At 44.9% G+C, this 20,007-nt stretch overlaps 1 protein-coding gene across 1 annotated transcript; it reads right to left on the minus strand.

Moving 5' to 3' along the window:
* Positions 1-441: 441 nt before the first annotated feature.
* Positions 442-17,438, minus strand: LOC147679922 (gastrokine-1-like). Its single transcript, XM_086943492.1, has 6 exons — positions 17,351-17,438; positions 12,105-12,158; positions 6,312-6,449; positions 5,641-5,751; positions 3,988-4,126; positions 442-783 (listed from the first exon to the last, which is right to left on the minus strand). The coding sequence occupies exons 1-6, from the start codon at positions 17,360-17,362 to the stop codon at positions 689-691; spliced, it is 549 nt and encodes a 182-aa protein (XP_086799618.1). The 5' UTR covers positions 17,363-17,438; the 3' UTR covers positions 442-688.
* Positions 17,439-20,007: the final 2,569 nt, after the last annotated feature.

Below are 20,007 nucleotides of genomic sequence, written 5' to 3' on the forward strand. Positions count from 1 at the left end.
ATTCAAGTTACTGACCCACGCACACAAGGCTCTACACAACCAAGGACCCGCCTACATTAACCACTTCCTGAACACCCACCAACCATTGAGAAGACTACACACCACCTCCCTTTCACTTACCCATACTCCCTGCCCCTACCGAAGCAGAAGATGGTGCTCCATCTCCCACATCGCAGCAAAGTTCTGAAACAGCCTTCCCACGCACCTTTGGACCATCAGCTCTCTTCCAGAACTCCGAATGGCTCTCAAGACCTGGCTGATCAGAAAAGCCTGAAGGCCTGCAAACGCTTGTATACCCTATTGGGTGATTAGCTGCGCTTTATAATTCCTGATTGATTGATTGATATATTGGACTAGGATGAGGCTAGGTATGGGTTCCATTTTGGGGGGGGGGGTAAAACTGTCAGGTCATGTTCACAAAAATAAAAAGAATACATCAGCTCAGCAAGATCAAACTGATTTATTAAACTCTGATTGCATTTATTGCTGCATGTAAACATTACAAGAGAGTAAGCGTGTCTTTTTCAGTCAGCCTTGTTATGAGCATCCCTTCTTCATCGTGTTATTATGAGCAGTGGTACCCATCAGAACATTGAATCTTCTGACTTGCATACTTAAATAGTGCAGACATCTTGTACATGTTTTTGTGACTGCAGGGCTGCTTGGCAGAAATCTTGACACGTCACACTTAGAAGAGATGTATCCCTCCGCACAGCCCTATCTCCAGGAACAGGAACTTGGCTCCAGCGCATCCGCCTGCACCGATGTCCAGTCTTTGGCGGGCTGTAATTAAAAAACAATGGTGAGCAATTGCCAAAAAATGAATATATTCTCAATACAATCACAAAGAAATTGTAGGGACGTGGGATACCCCTGTGCCCAAATTACGTACGGGATTCCACTGCAAGACTCATTTTCAGGATTGCTGCTACCAATAGTGCAGCAAGTGAAGTGAGACTGCACCCAAGTTATTTCTCTCCTTCGTGACCTAACCAGAGGGGAAGAAGCCCCTTTTCCTTTCTTGGTTTAAAGTTTAGGGCACCATTGGTATGCTACTGGTAATTTTGTAGTGTCTTCACCAATCAGCCAAAGTACAAACAAATAACATTTGCACTGATTGTTCATGGGAAAGCGATATTTGGCCCTTGCAATGAACGTGAAGTGTGTTTTTGCATACCCAACCAATGATTATGGCCATGCTATTGGAGCAAAAATGTCAGACACCAATGTGCACAGTGGAGAATGCCACTGGTCTTCACAGTGAACATTTCCTATTATCTGCCAGCAGTTTTATTTGGCCTCTAGCTGTTCCCTTAGTTCCTATACCAGAGGAAACATTCTGATTACTTAGCGGTCATCTTCATTACTCTGAGTCCTAGTCTTTCCCGAGCCATTTCCCCTTGTGTATGTCGGGACTGGGATGAGGAAGATGGATGAGGAGGCAATGTTTCTGGGGTTGGTCTCTCTGCAGCATCAAATTTTGTTCATTATTGCAGCATTATTGTATATATACCATATAACAATGATGGTGGTTGGAAGGTGAGGGCGAGTTGGGCAATGATGCACTTTCCATTTACCTGGTTTAGTTCAGAGTTTTTCCTTTAATTTTACCAGTTTGTAGCATTGCTGGGCTCAAGTTAGGAAAGGAGTTATCTTCTCTTCCAGACCTGGAGGCAGATTTACAAGCCCCATGTGCCGCCGGTGCATCACGTTGCGTGACGCACTAGTGGAGCAGACTGCTGAGTGATATTTACAAGCACAGGTAAAGTCCCTCTGCGTGACTTTACCTGTGCTTGTAAATATCGCCCCTGTTTACGCAACACTTTGCCTGTTAGGGGCGTGGCATGGGTGTTGCTGTGGGTGTTCCCACGCAACACCCATGTTCATTGATGCATGTCCAGATTTACGAGAAATCGTAAATCTCGAAATGTGTCAGAACTTCAATTGGCTAGCTGGAGGTCACACCCCCAACATGCACAAATCTCAGTAAATCCCGCAGTTAGCCCTGCGCTTCTCTGCGTTACCGATGCATCGCAATGCATAGTCACATTGCGTTTCTGAATTTTGCATACGCTAATTAGGCTATTTAGAATAACATTACATTTGCGCCTGGAGAGCCGCAAAGTGCATAAGAAAGCCGCAAGTATTATAATAAACATTCCACATCAAAAAGTCACTGTATTCACCACAACATTGTCTTTTGTTTTAGAACTGCCTATAGTCAGGGTCACTGGAATTGTGTGAAATGGGAGACCCAAATTATGCAGCAGGGTTCACTAAATTATGCAGCCAGAAAAGTCAATTATGAGACATAATCTGATACATTTTGTGACAGTTTACTGCATTATTTTGTCTTTTTTTGCATGTTAACACTGTTAGTAAAGTTACCACCTCATTAGTGATGATTTAACACTCAAATACAGCAATAGGCAATTGAAAGGTGATCAGCCAACTTTTATGAATGGCCTTCCACTGCGCCGCAACACTTGTCTCTTCGTTTTAGCAACTTTTGATATGTTTGAGCTATAAACAATATTTTTGGGGGAAAATTCTGGAAATTATGCAGTAGATTTTGAATTATATGGCAAATGTGACAAATCTACAATTGTACGGAAAATACCGCTGCTGCATAATCGCATAACTGCAGTTTCCCTGCCTATACTTCTGCAACTCTCTGACACTGTGAACAACAGCTTTTGTTTCAATGTAACGACCTTGGACGGGAGAAAGTCTGAGCTGTTTTTTTCGCTGAATTAAAACGTGTCCTACTCGTTTTTACAGGTCTTTTCAGTAGGTGCACTAACTCGCTGAGACATTTTTCTGTTCTCCTGAACATAATTGAATATGGAAGCTGTCTTGTTACCAAGACGGGCCTTGGTGGTTCTGGCTTGAGGCCTACATCAAGGCACTCTTAAGTCTTAAAGAAAAATATACGGGTTGGCCTATTTATTGTTTTTGATGCTTCCCAAAGGCTCTTTAAAGCAATTCCCACCCGAGCCACCCTTGCTCTCCTTGCACTGCCTCAAAACTCCTTTGTAAGCACATTTTCCTCAGATCTTATATTTTTGTCTTGACTTGTGTTTCCTTCTCCTGGCAAGCGGGCACCAGCTGTCTGCTGGTGCCAGCTCACGCTGCCCCAAGGTTCTCTAGTGTCATGTTCATGTTGCCTATGCTTTTTGGCTGGCAAGATGTTTTGATGGGTTGACAACAGTGCTTAATTGGCAAATACCATAAAGTGCAGTGGCCCAACATTTTTCCTTGGAGCCACACCTACTGCTTCTGAACACTGGGGTTGCCAACCACCAAACGTCACATTGTGTTGATTCCATCTCATGCTTCTTTCTTCCACCACTTTATACATCTTGTCTCTTTATCTGACTCCAACAGGTTACTTTCAATCATTGTTTTCTCTCGTTGTGACTGTTTTCATATCTTTCTCATTCTCTTTTCCCTTTTTCCATTTACCCCGTTTCGCTCTCCCACTGTGGGTCAAAGTCTGATGATTAAAAATAAGTCAAAGTCTCCAAAAAATAAGTCTGATGGCAAACACCTGCACGAAATAACAACTTGTTAACAGCCTTCCGTAAAGTTTTTTTGTAAACGGTAGGTTTCAGCAGGCCTCAGTCCTGGAAGACGAGGTCAGCATTTCACTTTTTCAAACCCCTTGGCATGGGAAGCAGTGAGCTGGCAAAAAAGAAGACCCATTTCTTCTTATTCATGTAGAAAGAAACGATCCAGTCTGTGGTGGGTGCCATAAAATGTTCAGCCTTAATCACGCCTATCACTTCTCTCTCACCACTAATGCTACAGCTCAGCTTGAGAGCGCCTAGAGGCCCAGTCCCATGGCATCATCACCCCATGACCCTCTCCTTCTCCGCCCCAAGGGTCAATTTCCTTGCACCCTCACCCAATGCCTTTCAACCTTACTAAGGGAACAGCACCTTGGTTTCCAAGAAAGGTTGTCCTTGTTGTCTATGGTCTACTTACGTTCATACTCAACAGCCCAGTAGGTGGGGACGCCCCAGCAGAGGCCTCGGACTGCACCGGTGAACTGTGCCATGTTGGTGACTTGTTCATCGGTGATCTGGTAGTGCTTTCGCAGAGCCTGGAGGTCCTTCTTCAGGTCCTGTTGGATGGGGGGACAAAGAAAAAGGTCAAAGAGAAATTGGTGGCAACTGATATATGATTGAGACCAGACAAGATATTATAGATTACCACGTGTAATATATATTGACAACAAGTGAGATTCTGTTGGCAGCAGCGAAGGTATTATTGCTGAGGATCAGATATTGACAAACCAATGGCTATTATCAATAGCAGGTACAATACTACTGATGTCATATAAGATATTGATAACTGATGAGTTATTTTTTTTAACAAATAAGATGTTGCTGGCATAGGCGTTTGACAGTAAACAAGACATCATTGTTGGCAGATAGATATAGAGTTAAAATAAGATGTGATTGTCAGCAGGTAATGTAATGATGGCAGATAAGATTGCTTGCAAATAATATGTTAATGAAAAGATAAGATTTAGATGATATTGGTGCTCCTGGTAAGAAATTATTGAGCATGGCATGGAGACCCAATGCAGGTTTACTTCCCAGCTGACAGCTCCTTACTCAAAAAATCAGAATGCATCTGATTGACCTACAAGGGCAGTATTTCAAATATACAAAAGAAAACATTGGTATTCTAAGGAATGCTGCGTTGTGCCTCCAGCCTCTTCAGATGTATTGGAATCAATGAATCATTCACCCCAGTTAAAAGACTAGGAGATTGGTTTAATGAGGAAAGTAGTAAGTATGGGTGGTGGACTCCACTCTGCTTACAGAGTTTGCAGAGATTTCCGCACTCCACTTTCCTCGGAGCTCTCAGAGTTCCAGGAAACTCTGCTCTGGGAAGCAGAGTATTTTTCCTCACTCGCGCTCGTCAATATCAACTTGGCAGGCTCAACGAGGAAAATCCACCTCCCAGTGAGATTTTTTCTCGTTCGTAATCGTCAACGTCAAGTTGGCGAGCGCAAGCATTTCTCATTGTGAGTGGTCGCATATGCGTGCGACCTCTTGTGTTGAGAAACCATCCGTTTGTGTTGAGAAAGCTGCTGCTCGAGTAAGAATGTACTCGAGCAGCAGAAAGAAAACAGCGCCCGCTTGCACTGTGCATGGTGCAGTTCGCGATGATTGCACAGTGTGGTCAAACATCCGGCAGTGAAAATCACCGTGCATTCCGCCGCTTGTGGAGCTTCGCGTAGCGCTGCAGAGTTTTTTTTAACTGTGTGGAGTTCGCATATTCATGCGCACGTAGGGAGAGCAAACCACTCCTCACCTGTCCTGATCTGTAAGCAGAGCAGCCCCGCCCGCCAGCAAAGCTGCTGCACAAGGGAAACGTAAAATGATAATAGCAACAGGTTATAATCATTTTATGTTTCCTTTATTTCACTGCTGCAAAGCAGTGGGGCGACGCTCCTCCACCTTAGCGGAGGAGCTGCCACTGTTTGATCAGTAAATATGGTATAGCTTCTATAGATTAGCAGCAAAGAAGTATATCAGTTAAATACTTCAGAAATCATTGTCTATAAAATCAAACATTAGAGCTAATTTGAATAATCAGATGACACACAACACATCCCAAACTTACCCTTCTGCTGTGAATAAATTCTTCAAATCGGCCAAGTGATGGGAAGGAGCTGAGGTGCATACGGGCAACCACGCAGATACCTTTGTAGGGCATGTGGTAAGCGATGATGTTCTGTAAAAAGAAGAAAGCAAGCAGTGGTGAGCGCCCGCCGTCTTTTTGATGTGGAATCAGAATATTGTTGTCAGAATATCGTCTGATATAAATATTGTGTCCTAAATATTGTTCACAAAAATACAGCCCATTTGACGTTAATAATAGAAAATTCACACTCAATGGGTAAACGATTTTTAGACATGATATTCACAACAAACTATATTTCTGACTATAATATTCTGGCATACAATCATCTTTTGCATTTGAGAGATTCTGCTAGCCCTGTTACCCAAAACTGTTATTTGAACTGCTTAAGTGTATTGTATTGTTACAATTACCCAATGTTCACAAAATGCACTGTGGTGAAGGTGGACAGGTCTTGTGCTGGGTTTACAAGTGCCGAAACTTTGAGGGTTATTAGTGAAGACTGTTTTAAGAGAGTGTAAGGGGGTCTACGTTTCATCCAAGTAACCATGGCAGCAGCCTCTTAACTATGCATTGTTTCATCGCTATGGTCACCGATGACAGATTCAACATATATTGATGGGAACAGATGCTCACTTAGGCCTTAGTCTTACCTGGCTGTAATCCAGGACGACGTTGCTCGTGTGACGTCCAGAGTACACGTTCATATTAACCACGTTGACTTCTCTGTTGATGTTCACCGTCTGGTAAACACTGCCTCCATCATTCCCTTGGTTGATGATCTGGATTCCCTATAGAGAGAAGACACAAGACACTATGGTGAGCACCAACAAAGTGTGGGGTAAACACAAAGCTGAGCCATCTAACATTGGGACCTCTATGAACTTAATTTAGAGATTAGATTGTGTTACTTTGCATGACATCAATGTCCATTGCCAATTACTTGAATGAAGGCTTCAATCTTCTCCCTGTTCTTCATTTTGTTTCGCGGGTGTAGCACGTGTGTCGTGCACACCTGCATTTAGCGGATTGAAGCCGAATTATGGGCAACCACACACTTCCAGAATGGTTGGGGCAACTAAAGCGATATGCAATGCATTTGATTAGAAAGTGCACACATTTGCAAATACTGCAATTCAACAATACTACGTGAATTTCTTTGTTCCCAAGTTTACTTTGAGCGAGTAAAATGATTTCTGTGAACCAGGACTGGTAATATACCATTAAAAAATGTTGTTTGAGCTGCTAAGTTCAATTTACGTGCACCAAACGGTTTTTGAATCAGCATACTGTGATCGATGAAGCATTGCACACAGAAACGGTGCAAGGATTTCCAGCGCAAAAGGGAAAATTGCATATTGCCAATGGCAGAGCTCTCCATACATTGATACACAGGCAGTTTTCAAGCATTTGTAGTAATTTACACCAAGGCTGAAGTGAGGCACCAACATGCTTTACTAGATTACAGGGCTATATGTGGGATGACAAAACTAGGGGGTCTCTCAAAGGGCAGTGGCCTATGTAATTAAGGGGGTAGCTTAAAAAAACCTAAGCTAAAAATCTGTGCTTAGCATAGTGTGCCGCCTGTCTAGAATTTTGCTGTTCCAATCATTGCATCCAGATAAACAGATACAACAAGTATCATTACACATACAACAAGCCAGGACTATTGGCTTCGTCAATGATTGTTAGTTCTATGTGGCCCCCCTCGCGAGGTTAGTAAAATCGCAGGGGATGGAGGTTGTGTCATATGCCGATGACACCCAAATCATGGTGTCTCTGGCCCACTCTGTTACCACCTCCGCCACCAACTTTAGGACCTGTATGCAGACAGTCTCGGACTGGATGATCCAGAACTCCCTAAAGTTGAATGGCGATAAAAAAGAGATTCTGGTCTTTGGCAAGGACCAGGATGTTTGGTCTAGTGAGTGGTGGCCTTCAGCTTTGGGAACTTGTCCATCTCCTTCCCAATCAGCCAGAAACCTCGACGTAATATTTGACACATCATTGTCCATGACTCTACAGGTCAATCGAACAGTGGCCACTTGTTGGGGGGTCATTAAAATCCTCAAAAGAATCTTGGACTATCTTTCTCCTCTAGCACGTAAACAGACGGTGGTTGCATTAGTGGGTTCCAGGTTGGATTACTGTAACGCACTTTATGCAGACTCCAACAAGGGACTCATTCAACACCTTCAGGTCGTACAGAATGCGGCTGCTCGATTTGTTTTGGCTCTTCCTAATGCATCCTCTGCCACAATGGCCAGAAAGAGCCTGCACTGGCTCCCTATACAACTGAGGATCTCCTTTAAGATCTTGTGCTTGGCCTATAGAGCTCTTGCAGATGGTCCTTTGGACCCTCTAGGTGCCCTGCTAATTCGCTACATGCCTAGTAGAACCCTCAGATCATCGGAGATGAATCTGCTTGTGGTTCCCCATGCTAAGAAGGTCCGTTGGGGCAGTAGAGCATTTTCCATCGTTGCTCCTAGGCTGCGGAACTCTCTCCCTCTGGAGATTAAGGCCCAACCATCCCTGTCCCTTTTCAAAAAAGCGCTCAAAACTTGGTGTTTTATCAAGGCCTACCCACAATGAGAGCATATTTGCTATAGCTAGTTTCTTTTTGGTTAGGCGCCTTGACGCCCATTGGGCTTAGTAGCGCTATATAAATTTGTTTTCATTTCATTCATTTCAGTTGCATAAAGTTACATAGCATCAACTATGGCTTTGTTGTATTCAGCATTAAAAACGCTTCCATTTTGAAATGTTGAGACTGTGAAAGAACTAAAATGAGTCTCTTTAAAGTTATCTCAAAGGCAGTGACAGGTGGCACTGCTGCAGAATTTAGATTATTTTTTTCACCGTGAGAGTGAGGGCAAAAAAAAAGAGCCCGATAGGGTTCCGTCTCGGCACTTACTTAAAGCCATGCTACATTACGTAGCAACTTCAATGCTTTCGTTAATAAACATCATTCTTATATTAAAAATGACATTTTAGGATGAGAGTTTTTTCTCAACAACAATTTTTCTCTAATGATGGCCACTTCAAACCTTCCAACAGCGCTGAAGCAATGTGAAAGCCTGTGAGAACTACATTCATTTTTAGGTATGTGTGTTCGAGAATGTTGATTCAATGAATGACATTGCTTTAGATAGACAAATAGTTGTGTACATATTTTTATTTGAAAATGGAATAAAAACAACTACGCCCTCTGTAGTGTGTGTGCCTAAAGTGAATCTGATAAGGGATGACAAGCAATGAATGAATACTTATTTATTTTTCCAGACAAATGAATGAACAAACGAGCAAACGAATGAATGAACAAACGAGCAAACGAATGAATGAACAAACTCGTGTATTTAAATAGCTCATCTCTACAAAATCAAGCATCTTTGTAAGTGCACAATGACAAGGGTGAATTATTACTGATATGTAGTGGCGCGAAATCGAACGAGCCCACTTCTGACCAGTACACTCTGGAGTCCAGTGACTTTTAGCAACAGTCGATAATAAATATTAATCTCGTTATATTTTGTTGAAGTTGTGGGTAGACGAATATCAAGGGATATTTATTTTTTCACAAAAAAAAGAAGTAATACATTTTTGCTAATAACTATTTAAGGGGGTTCTTCACTCTTGGTATATGTTTAAGGTGTTGTGGAAAAGGTTGCGTGTTTACATGGCTGCGAGAGCCCGGTGGGTCTACTAGCAGGCAGGAGGTGCTGCTGGAAATGTGCATGGGCCCACCCTGGGATGAGTGACATCGCTTGCAGTTGTTTGATTGTCTTAGTATCTGCAGGGGGGTGGCTGCCTGTGACGGAAGTGTGAATGTTCCAGAAGATTCCATGGGTACGGATGGGGCAGGCCATGAGTGCAGGGCTTTGACCTGCAGTCCCCTGAGAGATAGGGATTGTGAGTGTAGTGAGAGAAACTTCTGAGGAGTCCTGTGTGGGATGGGCGATACTAGGGGTAGGAGCAGGGCCCTCGTGGACCAAGGGGTGTACAGGACAGCACAAGGCTCAGTGCTTTAAATGGGCCGGTACTGTCCCGTATGGAGTACCGGCACTTCTCAAGAGAAATGCCATACTTTTAATTGGAGAGTTCAGCACTTCTCAGAAACAGCAGGTACTCTGCTACAGAGTACCTGCACTTCTATGTTTCCATTTCAAGCACTGACTAGGCTTGTCCTGGCTGAGCACCAGCGTACAGATCCCTTAAAGCCATCCTGGCCCCAGTCTCTTTCTGCAGCGTACGATGGCCCTGGAGACCAAGTTGAGCCAATTGGTTCCCGAATTCCACAGTACTCTACAGGGTAGTCAGTGGGAAATTCATGAAAGCTCACCATTTTAGTGCTACCAGCCATGAGGGCACAGAAAGGCTCCTTCCCCATGTGCAATACACTGGCCCTTCTTCAGACGTCACACGCCAAGAGGTGAAACTCCATTACTCCCAGTAGGGGAACATCTGGCCTGCTTCCCTTCTGAGACCCTGAAGTGATTGTTCTCTCGCATCACCCCACGTGAGTCTGTAACTTACCCTGAGTGCTTACCACATGCACCCTAGGGGCAGGTGATCGAGATGCCCTAAGAAAGCCTGCGGAAGGACCGGAGTGCCCTGATGCTAAGTGGGTCGCCATAAGATCTTAAGCTGATGGAGTGCCTTGTGCTGCAGCTAGATGTGCAGGTGTGAGAGACTTCCTCACCAGCTCAGTACACACTCGTGAGTTCCAAGCTAGCATATTCATACATGCCAATAGACCCGATTCAGGCAGGAGACTACCGATTTTTCAAGCCAAAAATGGCTTTATTTTAGCTGTCTCCCGCCTAAAATAGCATTTTCTACAATAGAAGTCAATGGGGAATTTTCGTTCTTACGATTTTTTTATCTTAAATCTCGAACGTCCCTTTCCTAAAATGTTCACATGTATGCATATTCTCCAGCTGGAGATTGAGTTCAGAAGAATATGGATTGCAGAAACAGTAGACCTGCAGCAGAGCAGCTTTAGCGCTGGTAGCGCCAGGTGCGAAAATCCATTTTGGTGGTTCTCCCCCCCATGACTTCCTCCTCGGATTCCCTCGCTACCACCAAGCAAAAGTGCTCCTCATCTCTCCAGCCCCTCTCTCACATACATTTCCTTTATTTTAAAGCACTGGTAAAGGCTGGCTTTACTGATCCACTCAGCTATAAAATACAGATCTGTGATCAGCATGGTACTGTTCTTTGTAGTGGGAGTATTAACCCTCTGTGCTACTTTTTGGGAGTCAAAACTACCACTAGACAAAACTTGGGGGCATGTTACCAACAACTAGCGATGATTATCGCTATGTTGGTTTAGCGGCAATATTAATATCGCCGAGCTCTGCCGATTTTTATCGCTTAGGAGCCTTGCTATTATCAAGGTTTATCTCCTAAGCGATAAAAATCAGCCGAAATGCATGAATATCGCTGTTAAGTCAGTGATATTCATGCATTACCGAGCAAATTCTCTTAGCCATGTTATCCACCAACCATTGGATAACATGGCTAAGAACAGCTCTGGGCAGGCGTTAGCTTTGGGAGATATTCGCGCTTAGCGTGATTATTTCCAAAAGTTGGTAATAGGAGATAGAGATGTTAGCATCTGTTTCCAGTCGCTAACATCTTGGCACGCCCACTTTGCATGTAATTAGCGATAATTATCGCTGACATGCAAAGTGGGCACCTAAATGCCCGCTATCTCCTACTAGCTGTCGCTACCTGGTGTTAGCGACAGCTAGGTAATAGGACGATACAATTATCGCCGCTTTAGTGGCAATGAAAATGTCCCTGGGATCGCTCTATGTACCAGCAGCATTAATCATAAGAGTTGCCTTGACATTTTCATTGCTGCCTGAAAGCTAGACGCACAAGGAACTCTGAGGCAGCTGCTTTTAAATCATAAGTTGTTGCTCAACACAGCGCCCCCCTGAGGTCAGTGCCTCTCTCTAGGCAGGTCAGCCTAGTGCGGCCGCACCCTATAGCTGGCTCTGACCTACAACCGAATTACATTTTATCCTTGAATCCATCTACTGCCCAAAAGAATAACATCGAACCCACGTACTTGTGGTTAGTTCATTTGTGTGTTGTGGGATTTTCCAAAGGGGCTGGTAACCCTACGACCTTCCCCTGAACCCAGGTCTGCGATCTGTGAGGGCTTACTTAATTTGAAATAAATTACACTGAGCCCATGGACAGGCACTGAAAGACAGACAGCTGGGTGAGAAGAGAGTGGAAGAGGGGAGAGACATGGGGTGGGGAGAAGAGAGGTCGAGAGAAAGAGGGTGCAAGGGGCCTATAGGATGCATATTTCGCTTCATGGAAAGGCTTAGCTATAAACATAAACACACAAAAGAGGTTGCCGGAAGGCGGTAAGGAGGTAGGTACAGTACAGATGGGCGTGTCCTGGCATTTTGTTAATCTCCAGATTTTACCTCATCAGCAAGCGCTGTGGCCAAGAAGGCTCCCAGAAGCACCCCGACCAGGATCTGTGATGAAAGAGGAAGAGATTTAATGTCATTGTCTCATTGGCCAGTACCACAATCAGCCATGATGGCCAAAATATATCCACTGACCGTTGTAGGGCATTGACCTAACGTCGTGGTCTCTTCCCCAGCCCTATTGGTCTCTCAGAGGCACCACCCTGAAATGCGATTGACTCGGACAAAGCCAAACCAGCCCATCAGGGCACCACAGACACACAGAAGTGACTTTTCCTCAGCCCTACCACCTTGTCTGAAGTGTGACCGTCTGCCAGAAACCTACCAGCATTTCAGTGGCACCAGCTGACATATGACTACCTCTGCCCCAGCCATACCAGCCTTTCAGAGTCATCTGCCCCAGCCCTACCAATATGTCCATCTGCACAGACAGAAAAAAAGTAAAAAATATATACATCAAGCCATTAAGACATGCAGTGAAGCCTGGTTGGTTTGTTACCCAGTGTGGTGAGGCGCCTGTGGTTGGAAAAGAAAGCTGCTTCTGTTTGCAGAAGACAGGAGGGGGCCCCAGATGAAAACACTGCAGAATGTTCAAATGTCTCACTAGATTGCCCCTCACTTTGAGTGGCTCACCAATTCCGGAAGGGCACAAGGTTTTTGTGTCCAATTTCACATTGGAACTTATGCGAAGTTATTGCACATTTAGCACTGTGCAGATATCCGCCAGAAAATCCCGGAGAATTTTGCTCAGGAGAAGCTAATGTGAAAAAAATTAAAATCTGTGCTAAGTAGCTGTGCACACTAAGATACCGCACATTACCTCTGAGAATGAGGAGGGAAAACAACACTAGGAAAAATCTCACCATACAGTACCGCATTTCCCAAGCATTATTAAGGCACCAAAACCGGAGGCATTCAGAATAAAAGCCTGTGTCTCTTTAAAGTCCAAAAGCGGCCTTTATTCTCGCCTCGGAGTCAACAAAATCATGCCTGTTAGTGTTTTGCTATCCAATGGTGTGAGCATTATAGAAGATCCTAAAATAAAGGCCAACAAATAAACCAGTGGCGTAACGAAACTTGAGGGGGCCCCCCTGCAAGGTACGTCGAGGGGGGCCCCTCCCCGCAATGGCGGCTGGTGACATTTGAAAGTGGTGAGGCGTAAAATGTGTTTTGTAATGCACCACGGCCAGAGCTGAATATTTAGGAACTGGGGAACCAGGTTTAATTCTTACTTGAATTGTCTGTATTTCTGGTTATATCAGTTAATTTCACATGAGTCTATAAAAATAAATGTGACCATGTGTTATGTAACTGGTGCTCATAAAGAGCTCTATTATGTCGGGTCGAGTTTGTGGTATATAAAAACTGCAAAAAGAGGTTGAAAACAAAGCCTTAACATAATGAATGGCAAATAGATACTCATTTAGTGGCCGATTTGTACAAAGCGAAACCAGAAAACATTGATAAATCACGGCTACCCCCACTTAAATGGTGTGATCTTAGGCAAATATTTTATTTGACCAAAACTCAATTTTCTTCATTATCACGTATGCATGCATGCACTTTTAAATACAGGAGTTCAGAATATCAGTTGTACAAAAGGTGTGGCTAAAAAGCCAAAATATTATAAAAGCTTTACTGTCAGGTAGCTACACATAAAATTACTTGCAACTTAAATGTTTTTTTTTCTTTTAAATGATAGTGGCAAGTGCACTGTAGTACATTATGAAAGTCTACACTGCCGAGGTCTGATTGTAATCAGAGAGCCACAGAATTACATCTTAGTGCAGTGGAGAATAGTTACTTGTGTATTTCTAGTGCCACAAGGTCAGTCTGTGACAGAAAGCACTGAGATTATGTAATTCACTTTTTAAAATTTGCAGTACGCACAGTAGAAGATATGCTGCTACAAAATGCTTAAAAGGTTACGATAAACTGGTGTTTCCAAAATATATATATTTTAATAATACTGAGACTGTACTTACATTTTTTTTTTACAGTACTATCCCTTCAACACCACGCCAATCAAAAACACTCACTGACTGAACAACTCACTTGTTAACTCTTTGCACTACCACTCAAAAAGAATGTCTTTTGCCATCACAAACCTTGGGTTTGGCCTTGGGGTGCCCCCGATGTAGGGGCTGCAGGGGGCCTGTGTTATGCCTTTAATCCCGACCCTCTAAATGCAAAGAGATCGTGTGTGAAAGATAGAGAGGGAGAGAAAGAGAGGGAGTATGGGAGAGAGAGAGAGCGAGGGAAAGGGAGAGAAAGAAAGAGAGAGAGAGAGGGGGGGTGCCCAGACAGGGATGTGGGCATCAACTGGAGCGATAGTGCAGGAGAGAGAGTGTGTCTGAAAGAGAGTGAGAGTGAGTGAGTGTGCAAGAGAGGAGAGAAACAGAGACAGAGAGAGAGAGAGAGAGGGAGGGAGGGGGAGAGAGAGCGAGCGAGAGATGGAGCGAGAGAGAGAGAGAGAGAGAGAGAGAGAGAGAAAGTAAAAGTCTGAGAGGGAAAGAGTCAGAGAGAGGGGGAGAGGGTCAGAGAGTGAAGAGAGAAGACAGAGAGAGAGAGACTCTGAAAGAGGGCGTGAGAAAGCGAGAGGTGTCCTGCCTAGACAGGGAGGAGCAGGGTCGGTCTGTGCATCATCCGGAAAGAGTATTCATTTATTTATTTTAAATGTTTTATATAGCGCGAACATGACCCTAGTGGCTATCAGAGCGCTTTGCATAGGAATTGAGGAACTGATAAGGCAATTATATAATGCAATAACAACCGATAATGGTATAAAGCAATAACAGCCTGTAAAAAACGACAACAAAATGACATAAAAGACGCAGGCCATGGGGTAAAACAGTTGCCAAGAAGGCCATTTATCTTCAACTGAACATTGTTAAAGAGAGGTTCTTCTCTTTTTAGCAAACGTGTGTTTTGTTCTTTGTGTATTTAAGCACATCTGTCCTTAACCAGAGTATTTTTATAAATGTTTGTTTTCATGCTATACTGCGCTCAGCCTCCTGCATCCAGCCCAGCTGTGCTTGTTTTTGTCCGAGTGAAGGCGCATGTCTCTCACCTGTGTTCTCTGTGAAGAACCCTCACTATAGCTGCCTGCTTCAGCTGTTATCGTTAGTATGTTTTTTTTATTCAATCCTTCTTGCTGTTGGGCAATGCCCGTATGGACTAATACACTAAATACACAACCAGCCCAACTTGCTTTATGTACATTTTAAATGCTAAATACAGGCTGGGACAATGACCAAGGTAGAGCAAAACACAAGTGTTTAAATTCATATACATGTCAGGCACAATTCGACACACACATTTATACCTTAAAATCAATCAGGCCACACAGAGCGGGATCCTCGCGCTGCACACAGCATGCTCGAAGGGACAGCCACATTTCATTGGTGTGAAGTCCCTCCACACAGTAGTTGGTGCCGTTTTCAGCGTAACAGGGTAATTGCGCACGAGGGATTGCTAAAGGTTTCTGGCCTTGATCCGTGCATGTAATAACTTCACGTACTAAATGCACACAGTGCATCATCAACTAAAAATCCATATAGTTACTAAATCAAAAGAACACTGTGCCAGTTGAAGCTCTTTCACATCTACGGCCTTATTGGTACACACCTGTGGTGGTCCGTTGTGGTAGATGCCCCGGTGCCACGCGGTGAGGCCTGAAATAGGGATCTGGCAATGACGACAAACACTCACTGGTTCTCGTGTAAGGGCCAAGACCTGAGTGAGCGGAGTTACCTAGCTTGTCTCGTAAACCCAGTATTCGGTGCCTGCCATTCTTTATCCTTAATACATCGTGAGATCGCCCCCCAGGCACAGTCATGTCACCACAGCCGGCCTATCAATTCAATCTCTCCCTGCCCAGTGCCAATCAGAAGGGGTGGTGGGTGGGGGGGGGGGGGGCTCTCATCAACCTGCAGTGCAGACCAGTTATTCTAATAGCAGTACGCAACGCAGAGGCGCTGCAGTGCCCACCAGGCTGCCAGGACATGAAGGTGCACTATGTCATTTACTGACGGGAAGCGCGCCGGGCAATCAATCATATAAATGATAAAGAAGGCCTGCACTGGTGACTGGACGCCGGACGGACTTACTTTAGTTCAGACAGTCCTCTGAAGTCTGACTCTGAGCGTGGGCGGGCCTGGCTTTGTTTGTCTACTCTCGACTCTTCTTCTTCACTATGGCCCTATGCGCGCCACACGCGACGAAGGCCACACCTTGCCTTTGCGAGTTTGCGCCACGGCACCCGGCGATTGCGCATGTCAGCTGCAGTGGTGTAATGGGCATTGGTCACTCACCAGCCAGCCCTGCCCCCGCCGCCCGCCCACCACGCGCATACGCGCTTGGTGGAAATTAGTAGATAGAAAGTGAAAGTCGCAGTATGTAACTGGACAAGTGTGTGCGCGCCACGCGCATTCATCCCGGCCCGCCGCCATTTTCATTGATCCTCAAAAGAATAATAAAAAAAAAACTGCTCACGGGCGGCCCCGGCACCATTTTAATTGCATGATGATGATTGGAGTGCCCGCCGTGGTGCCCGTGGCCGTGTCCCTTCTGAATTTGTAATCTGTGTGTACTCACAACAACTGCCAGCCTCAGTGACAGTCTCACACGGGTGGTCACAAGCCCCGCAGCCGGCGCCTGGGCCCCGCCCCCTACCCCCCACCATGTCGGAATCTTGACTCTCGGGGCCTCCGGCCCTCCGGGCCGCAATTACAACTGGCTGATGGCTGACGACTCCCAGGGGGGCCCCGGGCCGGGGCCCCCGCCCGTCCCGCACCATTTCAAGACTTGCAGGGGCCCCGGCCGGGGCCCCCCACCATTTCAAACTCACAGGGGCCCCGGCCCGGGGCCCGAGCTGTGCACCATTTGTCACAGCAGCGGCAGATCTTACTTGAGGGCCGGGGGGCCCCCATGAGCGCGAGGCCCCCCCGCACTGCGGGGTTTGCGGGGGCTTGTGTTACGCCCCTGAAATAAACAGAGAGTAGATACTATCAGCCTTAAGAAGTAAAGCATAACTACAAGGCATGGTTAGGTTTCAATATAGTAACCTGTAAAATTAGTAAAACAGAACAAGTAACACCTTTTTCAGTGAATGATGCATTTAAAGCACTATGTGATGTAGCGATATGGGAATACAGATTTTTGCCAGGCAAACTTTTTTTTCAAGGATCCTTCGAAAACAGATTAAACACTGAACCATATGGAGAAGAAGGCATGCTCACCTCTGCTTTCATCCTGTTGACTGTGTAACACCCTTAGGACTCAATAAAGACGAGAAGCAATGTCAGGAAAGCTTAGACTGCCTGATGGCTTGCACTGCTTTTATACACCTCTGCATGATTAAGCTCCCACTCCTGCAAGATAAAAATATTTGCATATCTAACCAATGTGTGTGCAGAGCCCAGGTATCAACCAGATGTATTTACCAAATAGGATGGGTTTGGCTTCTTACTCAGTACCGCCCTACCCTCTTTCCACCTGACAACCATACATGGAAAAGCAGGCATGGATACAGCCTTTAGTTTTGGTCTCTGTGTAAAGAAACTGTTGTAATGCTGCATTAACAATGCCTTGGACTGGACCCATTGACACTTTGCTATCCGTCCCTGGGCCATGAGGGGCGTTTGCTGTCAAGCTGTCAAAGTGAAAAGGTCTTATTATGATACGCTGGACGACCTCAATGGTGAACATTTAGTGAGGACAGTGCAATTTTTCTAAATTTAAAGTGGATGAAATTAAGTCAGACCCTGATGAGGGTCAACTCAGAACTGTGAGTTAAGGGCGTGCCATCACTTTAACGTTGGTAGTATCTTCTTGGGCCACAAGTGGCCGTATCAGTAAACTATAATGCTCTTTCACTTCTTCCCTTTCCCAGGCTGGTGTTCATACTGGTAACCAGTGGAAGAAGGACCCAGTGAGGGCTGGAAGCCCAGAAAAGGGGAGATCAAGATTGAAAGAGGAGTGAACGTTCGCGTGATGAGCAAGACAGATCATGGAAGAGACAGAGAGGAAAGTGGCAGGCGCTACAGGGATGGGTGAGATGTAATGGTAGGAGATAAAGACAGATAGAAAAAAATGGAAAGATATAGCACAACATTGAGTGCCAATTAACTATTTTGTGCATTCATCAATAGAGTTACTTATTTGGACATCATCAAAGGACGCCCATTTTAACAAATTACGTTAATTTAATACAATAGCTTAACAAACAATCTGGTGTCAAAATAGTAGCTAACTTATAGTTATTGTTGAAATATGCACAGTACAAACAGTCAATACAAATTAAAAATGTACATGATTTGGTCATCAAAACCATAAATTGATATTTACAAGAATATACTTAGAGCCTGACTATGACTATGGTGGTCCGATGGACCGTCGTAGCCACGGTGGCCATGCGGGCACCACAGCACTGACCGCCCTATCACAAGTTGGGTGGTTGAACTGCCAAAGGACCCCTGCTACCATCAGGGATCTTTGAGCCCTGGCGGGTCTGCAGCGATCTGAGGCCTGCAGTATGCTGATCGAGTCTCTGAGGCACCGCCAAGCATATTATAAGTTTCCTCACTGCCACAGTCAGGGCCAACTTTAGCACTGGTGGCACCCAGTGCGACAATGGGTTTTGGCCCCCCAATGATCACCTCCACCACGAATTCCCTCCCTACCACCCGTTAACAGGTTCCATAACCACTCTCTCTCAGATGCAATTAATTAATTTTATTGTGTCACTCATAAAAGTGGAGGGTGTGAGAGCACTATACATAACACACACATTACACACAGACTATCAATCATAGGGGTGTAAATCAGTGTATAGGAAATGTTACATAAGACAGAGGACAACAAGGGGTGGATTCACATATTATCCATATAGGTAGGGTGTATAGTTGAAGAGTACTTGGTCTGGAGAAGCACAAACTCTGAATTTAAAATATAACACAATGCATTGGGGCTCTCTTAAATAACAAGAACTGATTTCTACCAAAATGAACACTTTTTGAAACATTAGAATAATGAAAGTCTGGGGAAAAAATCCATACGCTTTCAATTATTCCCTTAAAGTCTGCATGCAGTTCTTTAATGCCAGTTAATAGCTCCCTGTAAACTGTAACTAACAAAAGGAAGTCTCTGACAAAAGCAGTAACCCACGGACCTGTTTCCATTATATTCACCTTGTAATCTGCATGGTGCATGTTCTTTGCAGCAGGCATATTAACCCTCTATGCTACCTTACCATGAATAAAAACTTCCGAGTCAAAACTTCTACTAGACAAAACTCCGATCTCGCCAGGAAGAACATTAATCACCGGAGTTTTCTTGACATATTAATTATTGCCTAAAAATTGCTGAACACGGCAGCAGGTGCTTTTAAGCACAATATAAACTAGTAAATAGTCGCCCCCAAGAGAAGTCAGCACCCGGTGAGGTGGCACCGGTTGCACCGCCCTAGAGCCGACCCTGGCCACAGTTTTCATGGCGGTGAGCCTGCCATGAAAACTGTGGTGGTGAGAAAACTAAGGGCGCTCTACAGGGCCCTTGTGCCACAGGGCCATGGGGATTCATGCAGGGGAGCACATGGTGTGCCCCCCCCTGTCTGCATGCTAGCCCAGCTCCTGCACGGCTTGGACTTTACAGTCTATGCCGTGCACGAACTTGCTGTGGCGTTTCCATTCTGGTGCCTTTTTAAGACTCACCACCTTGACCCACCAAACCACCACCCACCTCACCAAGCAAAGACTCCTAATCTGGTGGGAGGTGTCATTACGGCTTTGGCAGTGTGGCAGCAGGGCGCTGGCATGGCGGCCCGCTGCCACACCACCAAAGTCATAAACAGGCCATAATGTTTTTTAACAATCTGAAGGGAATCTTCTGTTAATGT

This window comes from Lissotriton vulgaris, chromosome 11, assembly GCF_964263255.1.
Source record: "Lissotriton vulgaris chromosome 11, aLisVul1.2, whole genome shotgun sequence".
In the NCBI taxonomy this organism is placed as follows: Eukaryota; Metazoa; Chordata; class Amphibia; order Caudata; family Salamandridae; genus Lissotriton; species Lissotriton vulgaris.